Genomic DNA, 15,308 nt, shown 5'->3' with positions numbered 1-15,308 from the left:
TGCAGAAGAAGAACGAAGAACGTAAAATGACACAAGTTTTGTTTGTCCTTTGTATGTTGCAAGAAGGGTGCACTGTCATAACACAGGGATCTCTTGGCCTCAATAGCTAGTAACGTAACATTTGCGGCACGCAACGGAAGTGTATCCAGCAGGTTGTAAGTGTCTTGATTGATCAGTGAAGCTGCAGCTCCGGTATCGAGCTGGAATGGTATCACTTTGCCATTAATGTCCAAGTCTACAAAAGGTTTATTGTCCCGCTAACGACAAGAGCGACTGTCTCGTGCAACTTGAACTGACACTGGTACACAATCACTTGCGACATGATGGGAGTTCCAGCAATGTTGACGCACACTATTTGTGAGACGAACACAGTCACTGTTAGAGAGAGTGGCACTGGGCGGAGTGGAATGAACGACATGAATTTCCATGGGCGAAGTTTCGCGAGCCTGAGTATCCTTGGTTCTATTCCGATTCTGGCGTGAAGCAAAGGGCCTGGAATGGTTTGGAGTTTCCGATCTGAGCTTTTTCAGGCAAACACTCTGAACATGTTCTTTTTTATTACAGTAAAAGCAAATAGCTTGGTGTGACGGGCAATTCTCACGCGAATGTTTAGTAGCGCACTGCGGGCATGATTTGAGCACTGCATTTGCTTGACAGTGTGGCACACGTGGCTGAGAGCCTGGCGGCTGCGGCGCGGCCGGGCGCGAGGGCTGTTTACTGCTCCGTGCAGCTCGCCCGGCGGGCTGGTTAACCTGACACACGGCTAGCGAAGTTTCAAAAGATTCCTGAGCAAAGTCAAGTGTGTCCTGCCGATCCAATATGCCCATCAGTTGTTGAAGGGAGGGATTGGCTACTTTCAAAATCTGTTCCCTTATACGAACATCAGAAACGTTCTGTGCAATTGCATCACCTACCATAGTATCTGAATATGGGAGTCCACATTGACACTCAAAAGTACAATCCCTAGTAAGGCCTTGCATGGTTGCAACCCACTCCCGATTAGTCTGCTGATTCTGTAAGCGATAAAATTCGGACAGTACATCTGGAGATTGTGGCGAAGCCGTTACACAAACCAGGGCAGTATAGATAAGAACACCGTCCCATCCTCGTCGCCAATGTTGTGTTGGCAGAAGAGCCAACACCGTGTTACTAGAGGAGGCCGAAATGCACGCGTTTTAGCTCACGCAGGCTGGCGTGAGGAGGTAAGAACTATACTGACGTGAGGTCTGGAACATGACAAGGAATTAGAATTCAGAAAGCGGACGTAGCTAGTTTGATACTTAACTTTAATCCATTAACGATGAACGTCGCTCTTGACGGTACATGATTCACACTATTATCTGTTCAGAAGACATATAGTAACTGAATATGGCGCCTTGCTAGGTCATAGCAAATGACGTAGCTGAAGGCTATGCTAAACTGTCGTCTCGGGAAATGAGAGCATATGTAGACAGTGAACCATCTCTAGCAAAGTCCGCTGTACAACTGGGGCGGGTGCTAGGGACTCTTTCTAGACTAGCCCTACCGTGTGGCGGCGCTCGGTCTGCAATCACTGATAGTGGCGACACGCGGGTCTGACGTATACTAACGGACCGCGGCCGATTTTAATGCTACCACCTAGCAAGTGTGGTGTCTGGCAGAGACACCACAATTGCTCTGTGATTTCTTGTTAGATCTAAAAGGGTTACATCGCTGAATTTGTCTCATAGAGATCTGTTATTCTGGCGGCAAAAAATAGCATGACTCCATTTAAAAAACAAAGTTGGTGCGTGTATCTCGGATTTTAATGAAGTTGCGAGAAGGCATTGCTGTTTCTTTCATGAGCCCCTGGTCACTGTTCGTCTTGACGAAAACCGGTTGCAAATGTCTTGTACTGGTAAAAATTAATGTGCGTGAAAAGTTACGTGCTTCACCCTACATAGCTAACTGGGGGACTTACGACTGAAGTCTTTTTTGTCCTGCTGCCCAGCTACGACCAAGGTGTACGGCTGCGAGATCAGGAGGCGGCACCACCTGGAGAGGAAGGATGGCGGTGGCTACGATTCGGAAGAGTACAACAAGCACCCACAGAAGTTCATCTCCACCTTCAGCAAAAAAGTGAGTCCTACCACCTTCACCAACTGCCTAAAAATATGTATGTGCAATTAATTATATTAAACATAGTTATTAGTTACAACATTTGCAAGACAAACAACTCATTTTCATCTAATATTTTTCATGTATCTTATTGCTCCTTACATATTAACAGACAGAATAGACGTACTTCATTACTGAGGGATTTTGGGGATGAAAGGAGTTCCGAAAAACAGGCAGAAATGCTTATAACTGTGACAAATTTTTTTAATATATCGGCTCTAAGCCCCCTTGCGAGTGAGGGCATTACGACCAAGGAACACATGATGAAATATAGAAGGTCCCATAACTTCCACTCTTAACCAGATTGATAGCTTACCTTGGATGATACATTTATTTGTTGTATCCGTAATCGTCAGCTCAATGTCGGCTAATTTTAATAGAAAAATCACGCGTCTCCAGAAATTTTCCTAACTATAAGTACAGAATGTTAATTTTGTTAAAATGTAAATTAACAGAAAACGAACGATGAACGTATACCCTTCAACGTGGTTTGTAGCTGAATATATGATTCCTCAAAGTGTACGAAGTATGTTACGGAACGTTGTATGAAGGGTAAAAGAAGAGGTTCAGCCATGTGACGTCGCAGATAATAAGAAATAACATCTGAAATGGAGCACTGGCTCAGTTTAGAAAAGAAGTAGGAGGATCAGGATTGTTACCTTATACCCGTACAATTTCGCAGTCAATTGCGTGTACACTAATTACCACTGTACGATTCATTTAGTTATCACTCGAAATAACCACGTAGTTCAAAGGTACAGTCCACAAGACTATGAGAAGTGATTTTATCCCAAACAATGGTGCAATAACTTAGTTATATAGAACTGTTTATCTTCATCTCTTGCACCCTGGCAACCAAGTACGGAGAATGAACAATCTTCAGACTGAATGCAAGACCAGAACAACGTCGATTGGAGTACACTTGAGGCACCATATTTTAACTACACTGGCTGCGGGAGTGTATTTTTCGGGTTTGTATTGCTTTAGCATCTACCTCAGAATGACGAATTCATAACGTTCACTGGAGAACTGAATTAACGGGAACACTTTAATGCCACATGTGCACTTGCTATTTTGTAGAAACTCTGGAAGTAATTCGGAGAGGATGTTTTTGTTTACTTAAAAGTCAACAACTTTTAAAATTTTTGAAGAATACATGGAAGTACCATTCGACCTCTAACCATTATTGCCATTCACTTAAACTTCAACCAAGTAGTCGCACATCTCGTACAGCTTATCCGATTCCAACGTACTCGGGTGAAATACAAACATGGTTTGAATTTTATTTTATCTCGAATTCAATCAAGAAATTAATGAAACAGTCTAACACTATAAAGTAATACGTAGCATATAGAATTTATCTGTTGTAATCAAAATTTGTTATCACTTTCATGTATGCCAAGCCTGTTTTCCTTATATGCAAACCGAGCGAGGTGGCGCAGTGGTTAGACACTGGACTCGCATTCGGGAGGAGGACGGTTCAATCCCGCGTCCGGCCATCCTGATTTAGGTTTTCCGTGATTTCCCTAAATCGCTCCAGGCAAATGCCGGGATGGTTCCTCTGAAAGGGCACGGCCGACTTCCTTCCCCATCCTTCCCTCATCCGATGAGACCTATGACCACGCTGTCTGGTCTCCTTCCCCAAAACAACCAACCAACCTTATATGCAACGTGCACTTCGTACGTGCTATGGTTCCTGTTCTACGTGAAAATATGTGTCTGTCCAAATTGCCTGGGAAAGCTAATTACTTTAATTATCCAGGTATCTTGATTTTTCATTTTTCATGGCGAGAAATGGCTGATAAGTTTTCTGCTGTCAATGGTTTCCGAGATTCAGCTATTTGAAACTGCTCAAAATGGAAATGGCACGTGTGATTGTACAGCGTTTCTCGTTATTATGTAGTCGGTTTTTCTCTACGGCTCATGTCCACGTATTGTACAGAGGTGGGGAATGGATAGTATTCTCAAAACTAAAACCAACTACTAAAATTTCGAAGAACTCTTTAACGCTTTTCATTAGTGTTGTTTAATAGCCACGTCTCTGAAAAGCAATGCACCCCACGCTAGTAACTGAAAGAGTTACTTTAAATGCTACAGAATATTCTCCTCTTTCTCCAAAGAAAGAAACATAGAGCTTCAGCAGACTATCCTACATAACAGGTTTTCCACACAACAGTCAAAGTTTGACGGTGACGGTGATTATGAAGACGATGAAGACTGTGATAAGAAAAAGAAGGGAAGGCCGGTCATAACGAAAATTAAGCACCCCACTGAAATTCGTTAATAGTGGTGGGACCTAGATGGGAAGAGGATAAGTTGGTTCAAATGTCTCTGATCACTATGGGACTTAAGTACTGTGGTCATCAGTCCCCTAGAACTTAGAACTACTTAAACCTAACTAACCTAAGGACATCACACACATCCATGCCCGAGGCAGGATTCGAACCTGCGACCGTAGCAGTCGCGCGGTTCCGGACTGCGCGCCTAGAACCGCTAGACCACCGCGGCCGGCGATAAGTTGGTAACGCTGCTGTGAGAGGTGGGGTTGCTTGGTTGTAAGCAGGGATGTTCAGTCTGGGAGGGAAGGAGGAAGGGACGGCGATAGCTGATATGAGACTTGGTGTAGGTATAACTTAGACAGAGGTCATGCCGTGATTATGGAGGGGAAAGGGAGGGTAGCGCGGGAAGAAGAGGCAGCTCTGGTATAGTAAGGAATTGTGGGTTGGGTCTAATGTGAAGCCTGGTAGGAGGAAGCGAATTTGTGTTGGGGGGGTATTGGAGGGTGTGTATGTGTAGGGTTGGTTGGTTGTGTTATTACTGTGTTGGCAGCATCACAGGGCATGTAACTAAGGGAGAAACGATGGTGCTGTTGGAACCGAGTTTATAAGACGTATAAGGTATACGGAGATGTTTAATGTGAGCGAGGAGAGAGAGAAATTTGATGAGATGGTAAAGGATTCAATTAGGGAAGATAATCGGTTGTGGTAAGCACAACTGAGTGCACGGCGTTCGTAGATTTGGAGGAAGTGATGGAAATTGGATGAGCAAAGTATACAGGCGCCGCTGGCGTAGGAGAAAACTGGTCAGATCAAGGGTTTGTAGGTGTGGAGAATGGTTGAGGGACGCAACCCCTTGTACAGCCAGTTAGTAGTTTGAGTAGTTTTAGTTTACTGTAGACTTTTTGTTGTATGCTTAGTAGATGGGGCTCTCATGTTAGTTAACAGTCAATTATTAGTCCATTGCATTTTAGCGTGTTAGTTACATGGATAGAACAGTCATAAATGGCTAGGTGTACGTCATAGGAATCGAAGCTGACCGTGGTTCTTATACTATTATAGCCTGGATTTGGGAATCGTTTATCATTAGGACCACTAATTTCAACAGGAGGTAAACTGGCTAAGAGGCTGTTGGATGGGCTGTTGTGATTTTTGGCTAGTTGGGTAAGGGGCTAAGAAAGCGGTATTGTGGAAGGCGAACGAAATGAGGTGATTCAGCCTTATCAGCAGTGTAGAGGATATTCTGGAAAGGAGAGATAAACATGCAGTACGGCATCTGCGTTACCACTGTAAGCATGTGTTCATTATCGTGCAGTATTGGAAACTAAAGCAACTTGTAGACAATCAAGCTTTCTAGGCGTTCTTAGGAAACAGCTGGAAACAAAGTATAATCTTTCACAAAGCACCACTTTTCGAGCGGTCGAGCGCTCATATTGGTAATGTGATGCTACAGATAGCGCCGTACGCGTCGGTGATTATCAACGGCATCTACTGGGCGGTGGGGTCTCCAAAGCTGCTGACGATCCCGGACGCCAAGTTCCTACTGCGGCCCGCCGACACACCGTGGATCCAGAGCTCCGTGGGCTCCCCCGCGCTGCCGCACCGAATGCTCGCCATCTGCGACATCAGCGCAGACCCCGGCGGTTCCATAGAGTTCATGAACGAGTGCACTACTATCGACACACCCTTCTGCCTCTATGATGCAGATCGTAACAAGGACACCAAAAGGTAAGCAGTCCTCTCTGCACCATCTACTGAACGAGCAGTAAGCTACTGGTTACACAGAATGAGGTGTTTGATTCTCTTGTTGTTGTTGTGGTCTTCAGTCCAGAGATTGGTTTGACGCACCTCTGCATGCTGCTCTATCCTGTGCAAGCCTCTTCATCTCCGAATAACTACTTTAACTTACATCCTTCTGAATCTGCTTAGTGTATTCATCTCTTGGTCTCCCTCTACGATTTTTACCCTTCACGCTGTCGTCCAATACTAAATTGGTGATCCTTTGATAAATCAGAACACGTCCTACCAACCGATCCCTTCTTCTAGTCAAATTGTGCCACAGATTTCTCTTCTTCCAAATTCTATTCAGTACCTCCTCATAGTTACATGATCTACCCATCTTATCTTCAGCATTCTTCTGTAGCACCGTATTTCGAAAGCTTCTATTCTCTTCTTGTCTGAACTGTTTATCGTCCATGTTTGACTTTCGTACATGGTTACACTCCATACAAATACTTTCAGAAAAGACTTCCTAACACTTAAATCTATTCTCGACGTTAAAAAATTTCTCTTCTTCAGAAACGCTTTCCTTGCCATAACCAGTCTACATTTTATATCCTCTCTACTTCGACCTTCATCAGTTATTTTGTTCCCCAAATAGCAAAACTCATTTACTACTTTAAGTGTATCATTTCCTAATTTAATTCCCGCAGCATCACCTGATTTAATTCGACTACATTCCATTATCCACGTTTTTATTTTGCTGATGTTCATCTTATATCCTCCTTTCAAGACACTGCCCATTCCGCTCAGCTGCTCTTCCAGATCCTTTGCTGTCTCTGAGATAATTACAATGTCGTCAGCAAACTTCAAAATTTTTATTTCTTCTCCTTGAATTTTAATTCCTACTCAAAGTTTTTCTTTTGTTTCCTTTACTGCTTGCTCAATATACAGATTAAATAACGTCGGGTATAGGCTACAACCCTGTCTCACTCACTTCTCAACCACTGCTTCCCTTTCATGCCCCTCGACTCTTATTGCCATCTGGTTTCTGTACAAACTGTAAATAGCCTTTCGCTCCCTGTATTTGACACCTGCCACCTTCAGAATTTGAAAGAGAGTATTCCAGTGAACCTCCTCAAAAGCTTTCCGTAAGTCTACATATGCCAGAAACCTAGGATTGCCTTTCCTGAACCTGTCTTCTAAGATACGTCGAAGGGCCAGTATTGCCTCGCGGGTTCCAACATTTCTACGGAATCCAAAGTGATCTTCCCCCAGGTCGGCTTCTACCAGTTCTTCCATTCGTTTGTAAACAATTCGTGTTAGTATTTTGTTCAAAAATGGTTCAAATGGCTCTGAGCACTATGGGACTTAACATCTGAGGCCATCATTCCCCTAGAACTTAGAACTACTTAAACCTAACTAACCTAAGGACATCACACACATGCATGCCCGAGGTAGGATTCGAACCTGCGACCGTAGCGGTCGCGCGGTTCCAGACTAAAACGCCTAGAACCGCTCGTCCACAACGGCCGGATAGCATTTTGTAGCCACGACTTATTAAACTGATAGTTTGGTCATTTTCATACCTGTCAACACCTGCTTTCTTTGGGTTTCGAATTATTATATTATTCTTGAAGTCTGAAGGTATTTCGCTTGTCTCATACATATTGCTCACCAGATGGAAGAGAGTCGTCATGGATGGCTCTTCTAAGGCTATCAGTAAATCTAATGGAATGTTATCTACGCCCGGGGCCTTGTTTCGATTAGGGTCTTTTAGCGCTCTGTCAAATTCTTCATGCAGTATCATATTTCCTATTTCATCTTCATCTAATTCCTCTTCCATTTCCATAATATTTCCCTCAAGTGCATCACCCCTGTATAGACCCTTATATACTCCTTCCACCTTCTGCTTTCCCTTCTTTGCTTGGGATTGGTTTTCAGTCTGAGCTCTTGATATTCATATTTCTCCAAAGGTATCTTTAATTTTCCTGTAGGCAGTATCTGTCCTACCCCTAGTGATATATGCTTCTACATCCTTAAATCTGTCCTCTAGCCATCCCTGCTTAGCCATTTTGCACTTCCTGTCGATCACATTTTTGAGAATTTGCATTTCTTTTTGCCTGCTTCATTTACTGCATTTTTATATTTTCGTCAATTAAATTCAATATCCCTTCTGTTACCCAAGGATTTCTACTAGCCCTCGTCTTTTTACCTACTTCATCCTCTGGTGCCTTCACTGATTCATCACTCAAAGCTACCCATTCTTCTTCTACGGTATTTCTTTCCCCCTATCTTGTCAACATTTCCCTAATGCTCTCACTGAAACACTCTAAAACCTCTGGTTCCTTCAGTTTATCCAGGTCCCCTTCTTCTTAAATTACTATCTTTTTGCAGTTTCTTACACATCTGCCCCTGGAAATGTCTTACAACTTAAAACCTGGTTCCTAAATCTCTGTTTTATCATTATATAATCTGTCTGAAATCTTCCAGTGCCTCCAGGCCTCTGCCACGCATACTGTCTTCTTTCATGATTCTTAAACCAAGTGTTAGCTATGATAAAGTTATGCTCTGTGCAAAATTCTGCCAGGCGGCTTCCTCCTTCATTCCTTTCTCACAGTCCATATTCACCTAATACTTTTCCCTCTCTTCCTGTTCCTACTATCGAATTACTGTCCCCCATGACTATTAAATTTTCGTCTCCCTTAACTATCTGAATAACTTCTTTTGTCGCATCATAGATTTCTTCAAGCTCTTCATCATCTGCGCAGCTAGTTGGCATATAAACTTATACTACTGTGGTAGGCGTGAGCTTCATGTCTGTCTTGGCTACAATAATGCATTCACTGTGCTGTTCGTAGTAACGAATCCGTGTTCCTATTTTTTATTCATTATTTAACCTCCTTCTGCATTGCTGTTATTTGACTTTGTATTAATAACCCTTTATTCGCCTGACCAGGAGTCTTGTTCCTCCTGCCACCGAACTTCACTAATTCCCATTATATCTAACTTTAACCTATCCACTTCCCTTTTTAAATTTTCCAATCTGCCTGCCCGATTAATAGATCCGACATTCCACGCTCCGAGCCGTAGAACGGCAGTTTTGTTTCTCCTGGTAACGACTTCCTCCTGAGATCCGAATGGGGGACTATTTTACCTCCGGAATATTTTACCCACGAGGACGCCATCAGCTGCGTACCAAATGGTTCAAATGGCTCTGAGTACTGTGGGACTAAACATCTGAGGTCATCAGTCCCCTAGAACTTAGAACTTCTTAAACCTTACCAACCTAAGGACATCACACACATCCATGCCCGAGGCAGGATTCGAACCTGCGACCGTAGCAGTCGCGCGGTTCCGGAATGAAGCGCCTAGAACCTCTCGGCCACCGCGGCCAGCAGCTGCATACCCTCGGGAAAAATTACGTCTGTAGTTTCCCCTTGCTTTCAGCCGTTCGCAGTACCAACACAGCAAGGCCGTTTTGGTTGATGTTACAAGGTCAGATCAGTCAATCATACTGCAACTACTGAAAAGGCTGCTGCCCGTCTGCAAAAATGTTCAAATGTTTGTGAAATCTTATGGGACTTAACTGCTAAGGTCAGCAGTCCCTACTTAACCTAAATTATCCTAAGGACAAACACACACACCCATGCCCGAGGGAGGACTCTAACCTCCGCCGGGACCAGCCACATAGTCCATGACTGCAGCGCCTAAGACCGCTCAGCTAATCTCGCGCGACCCCGTCTTCAGGAAGCACACGTTTGCCTGAGCTCTCAGCAGATACCCATCCGTTGTAGTTGCACCTACGGTGGGGTTATCTGTATCGCTGAGGCACGCAAGCCTCCCCACCAACAGGAAGGTCCATGGTTCACGTGTGTGTGTGTGGGGGGGGGGGGGGGGGGGCTCATTCTCTTATACATCGAATAAAACTCATGTGAAAACGTACAAATTAAAATGTAACATTTTGATATTAGTTTAGTTCTTATTCGAGTGCATCGAGGCTCATCACATTCGAATTTCTTCTTTTGTCATAAATATACGGGGTGAGTGAAAAGGTTCCGGCCAACTTGAAGGAGGTGATAGAGGAGTCGAAATGCGACAACTTTGAAACAGGAACTTAAGGTCTCTGAAGAAATCCTGAGTCCGTGAAAGCTTTGGAATGTCAGTAACAACGAGGACAATCAATCCCCACGCGCCTTAAGTTCAACAAAAATAATGTACTGTTTACTCAACAATGTTGTACATTAGAGAAGGTGTTAAAAATTGCGAACACCACATTCAACGTAGGCATTAGCTTCGTAGGGAATTCTGGCGCATTCTGTCAACTACATCAGGCATCAAATGAATCTCATTAGATGCTGCAAGTATCCCGGCAAAGAACTTCCCGTTTATTCGTCAGGAACTGGTATCACATAGACGAGGCTTTTGGAATACCCCAGAAAAGAAAATCGAGGCGTCAGATCAGAGAAGCGAGGTGATCATTCAATTGAACATCCTCTTCCGATCCAAATACTGGGATATGTGGCAATGAGTATGTCACGTACTTAAGCAGAAATGAGTGCAGATGCATCCTTTTTACAGCTGTATGATCGATGATGAGATGGTCCAGTTTGTAAACAAAAATCAAAACACTTCTACTTGCACAATGCGAGCAAGTCTGTAAATTCTCTTCAAGAGATCGATTCTCTATTGATCTGCAAATCATTATAAAATTAGTGTGCTGACACTAGACCGTCCCATTCGACTATCGTTAAGAGATACATATGTGGATGCTCCCCTCGAATAAACTGTATGTGCAAGAAGCATTGTTGCCCAGAATTCTGTGATATTATCCTTCCGGGACTGCAACGAGGGCAGACTGCGTTTCTAATGCGGTTACGATCCAGTGGATAACAGGGAGTACCGATCACAAGCGCACGTTGCAGCGACTGAGCGGAGTTACTTTAACTTTCCGTATGCAGAAATGAGTTTAGAAGCTGATGCTACAGGATACAGACAACAGCAAGACGAATATTTAACTACCTACCTCTCTCTCGGTCTGAGTTTGAATTGCTGCCATCTGCCGGCGACATTCCATTGCAGTTCCTCCGGTAAATGACGCCTCGACTCCATTCGACACACCCAGCGAAGTGGCGCTGTCATCATAACCAGAAGTCTCATTCGAGAGAATAGCGGGTCCGCAGCTCGTGGTCGTGCGGTAGCGTTCTCGCTTCCCACGCCCGGGTTCCCGGGTTCGATTCCCGGCGGGGTCAGCGATTTTCTCTGCCTCGTGATGACTGGGTGTTGCGTGCTGTCCTTAGGTTAGTTAGGTTTAAGTAGTTCTAAGTTCTGGGGGACTGATGACCATAGATGTTAAGTCCCATAGTGCTCAGAGCCAGCCAGAATGGCGGTTCAAATCCTTGTCCTGCCATCAAAGTTTAGGTTTTCCATAGTTTCCATAATTTTTAAGGTAAAAGCCAAGATGGTCTATTAGAGTAGCATACGGCCGATTTCATTCTCGGACTTTCCCAGTTTCATGCTTGTGCTCCGTCTCTAACGATTTTGTCGTCAACAGGCCTTTCTTCCTTCTTTCTTTTGACCAAGCTGCCCAACCAGGGTTTTTTCTCATTCTAACAGTAGGTAAAAATCCATAGCCTTTTTCCTCACCATGTAATCAAGTTTGGGGAGTAAGGTACAGGGATGCGGCCGGCCGCTGTGGCCGAGCGCATCTAAGCGCTTCCGTCCGGAACAGCGCTGCTGCTACGGTTGCAGGTTCGGATCCTGCCTCGGGCATGGATGTGTTTGATGTCCTTAGGTTAGTTAGGTTTAAGTAGTTCTAAGTCGAGGGGACCTGATGACCTTAGATGTTAAGTCCCATAGTGCTTAGAGCCATTTCAACCACTTTTTTTTACAGGGATGCGACTCAGATAGACTCTCCTGTGCAAATGGCAACCTCACCTTCCAGTGGGGCACGGCGTTGCCACAGACGAGGCTATGACGACCGAGTACTGGCGATACAACAAAACCACGCAAAGAGAATTATAGGGAATGACATTCACTCCTCACCCATAACACCTTAGCTGGGAGCAAGTGACAAGGCTCAGAGGTGCAATCCCCACCATGACAATCGGCTATTGTAGTCCATTAACCCGCAACTGTTTAAAATTAATGTACTAAAGAAACTAAGAGAAGCAGCCTATATTCATATTTCATCTATTTGCAGTGAATCTGAACTGCTTTTACCTATAGATGATGCTTTTGTCGTTTTATTCTTTACCCTTTTTACTTTCTTGTGTTTATTTTTCCTGATCCTGTTTTTGGGGTGATATTTGTAGATAAGTGATCCTGGCGTTCGGCGATACCTAAAGCAGCCACTAGTTTATATCCTCACACCGTTTTTTTCTTAATTACAGAGTGAAGACTTATTTTTGTTAAATCCGTACCTTAAAAACTCTTCTCTTACTAATATTCAGTCTTTTCTCACTTCACTTGTAAATGCTACCTCGGCAGCTCATAAATATTCCACTCACCTCCTTTCGATACTGCCTATGTTATCAACGTCCTTAAATGCCATATGCTATTTTCAAAGACTGTAACGCATTACGTAACAAGTCGAACAATAATAGAGATATTGACAGATGGCCCCCCGTCTACTGAACGCATACTGTTTTCCTCCTTGGCAGTTTATCGTATTGCTCCTTGCAACTTGCAATATCGACAAAAGTTTACTAGTTACTGCAGATTTTCAGTCGCTTTTCTGATTCTCAGTTATTTTTGCAGCTTCAAGGGGCCAGGAGTGCTGGTTTGCTCCATCGACAATATGCCAACGCAGCTACCTCGCGAGTCCACAGATTTCTTCGGGGACCTGCTGTATCCTTTTACGTACGACATTTTGCAGTCGAACGCCCGAGCGCCTCTCGAAGAGCACAACTTCTCGCCCGCTGTCTATGGGGTGAGTAAACATCAGCAAGCGATGATTTTTTATGGTGTATCTTTTAGTGACGCCAAGTAGGTTAACATAAACGGACACATTGTCTACGTCAACATCCGCTCTCAATTGTACGATACTAATTTCTAACTGGTTTTACTACCTACAGTAAAATAATATCGATTAATTTTTCTTACAGGCCATCATCGCAAGCAACGGGAAGCTTACGAAAAATTTCGAATACATCATCGACTTACGCGAGAAGAACAGGTAAACAGTTCTGTGTTGTAGATTTCTTCTATTTTGAATTCAGTACTCGCCTCAAACACAAAACCATATTTCCCTTTATGCCTAAATATACGAGTGAGTTAATTTTGGAAAAATGTTAACAGGGATAAAAACTTTTTTTTAATAAGCAGTTTTTTGTAGATATAACAAAAGCTGAGCTTTCATTAATAATTTTCTGGATCAGCGTAAACATCTTAAAGACTAATCTCTTTTTAAAAGTATTTAGAATTGTCAGAATCTTTAAAAAATGAACATTCAAAAAGTTCCTATACCATATATAGACAACAAATATAGTATAATAAAGTATTTCTGATAATGCACACATATTACAATTTAAAGCCCCCGCCCCTGCCTTTTTCTGTCTGTATGTTCTAATCTCACGAACTGCTGTAGGGATCTTGACAACGGCTTGCTACCGGTTTCCAACGGATCACCGAAGTTAAGCGCTGTCGGGCTTGGCTAGCACTTGGATGGGTGACTATCCGATTCGTTGTGCGCTGTTGGCAAGGCAAGCGGAGTGCACTCAGGCCCTGTAAGGCGAACTGAGGAGCTCCTTGACTGAGAAGTAGCGGCTCCGGTCACGAAAACTGACAATGGGCGGGAGAATGGTTTGCTGACCACATGCGCAGCCAGTAATGCTTGTCGTCTGAGGATGACGCCGCGGTCGGTCAGTACCGTTGGGCTTACCGAGGCCTGTTCGGACGGAGTATTGTAAGGATTTTAATACGGTATTCACTAACAAATATATTTACTCGCGAGGAAGGTTTGCGTGTGCAGTTTATTACCGCTGCACTAAACAAGCTGCGCGGACGTAGATACTTACAGGGGACTGCGAGGTCACAAGTTCAGTATTTAGTAAGGCTCGTTTCAAAGTGTTGTGTTAACTATTATGACAGGAATAATATTAGCTGCTGAAGACTCACCATATACATCACGAGGGCGACATAAAAGGAGTGTCTGGGAGTTTCAGGCATCAATCTTCTGTGGGGCGTATGTATTACACTTCACAATATGGACATCGTCGAAATTTAAGAAATGTTCAAAAAAACCATTAACTTACACCAAGAACACCTAATGAAAAATAGGGTGCCACAGTGATCACAAAGGTTCGTAGTCAAGATCGAAGACCAACTCCTTGGCAGCACAAGACGTTCAGCTAGGTATCTACTCTTAAAGAATGCATATAGTATGATGGTGGTGTAACTGGGTGATGAGAACTGATGGAATGTGATGGCATGCAACCGAATGCGGAACAGTTTGTCGTCTAACTTACTGCGAAACTGTCTATCCCTTAAGGCATAGGTGCAGATAGTGCAATCATATGTTTTATAGGCACAGAAAGAACAAAAAACAAACATTCAGAGCCTGAATATGTCTAGTGATTTCAGGTGGTACGAACTGCATTGTCACACATTTTTCGGGAAGAACAGTTTGCTTTAAACAAGTTCGATTTTTACACACACACCAGGAATGAAGCATAAGCAAGTTATTTTGACCAGCAATTAGCCAAAAGCAATGCTCATACCACAGCTGTAGTTCTCTTTCGACAACGTTCCCACTCTTGCATGCTGTGACGTAAATATTCGTTACTGCCATCGCAAGATCACGCACACGAGAAACAGTCGTAGGGGTCATAACACCTCCAACATCTCGCAACACAATAAATAACTTTCCAGTCAATTTACCATTCAGATTAACTGTCGGCATAACTGTATACAAATGTGTTAAAGCATTGATGTTAGTTGATCTTGATACAATTCTCTTGGTACCTCTAATTTCCAGGGATCCTTTCATATGCATTTCCTCTTCAAATTCCGATTGGTCGGAGTTGAAAACAAATGCCTTACTGAACGATGGGATAAGTTTGTTTATTTCATCTACAGGTTCCGCAGTTTGCTGTTCGAAATTTCGTTATCTTACGTCTTCCAATTCTGTAGCACTATTCGAAGTTATGAAACCATCCACTGCTTCCCTTCGAATTA

General features: G+C 43.5%; 1 protein-coding gene across 1 annotated transcript in view; it reads left to right on the top strand.

Annotated features, from left to right (window-relative positions):
* The window catches only part of LOC126470119 (alpha-aminoadipic semialdehyde synthase, mitochondrial), a 287,313-nt gene that overhangs the window by 115,533 nt on the left and 156,472 nt on the right, over nt 1-15,308 (top strand). The window contains exons 7-10 of the mRNA XM_050097723.1: nt 1,970-2,097; nt 5,866-6,140; nt 12,891-13,062; nt 13,238-13,308. Coding sequence (XP_049953680.1) covers nt 1,970-2,097; nt 5,866-6,140; nt 12,891-13,062; nt 13,238-13,308 — 646 coding nt within the window. The remainder of the gene's footprint in view (nt 1-1,969; nt 2,098-5,865; nt 6,141-12,890; nt 13,063-13,237; nt 13,309-15,308) is intronic.

Source organism: Schistocerca serialis, chromosome 3 (assembly GCF_023864345.2).
Source record: "Schistocerca serialis cubense isolate TAMUIC-IGC-003099 chromosome 3, iqSchSeri2.2, whole genome shotgun sequence".
Taxonomy (NCBI): domain Eukaryota; kingdom Metazoa; phylum Arthropoda; class Insecta; order Orthoptera; family Acrididae; genus Schistocerca; species Schistocerca serialis.
The sequence above is the reverse complement of the archived record's forward strand: the minus strand, read 5'-3'. Positions and strand labels throughout refer to the sequence as shown.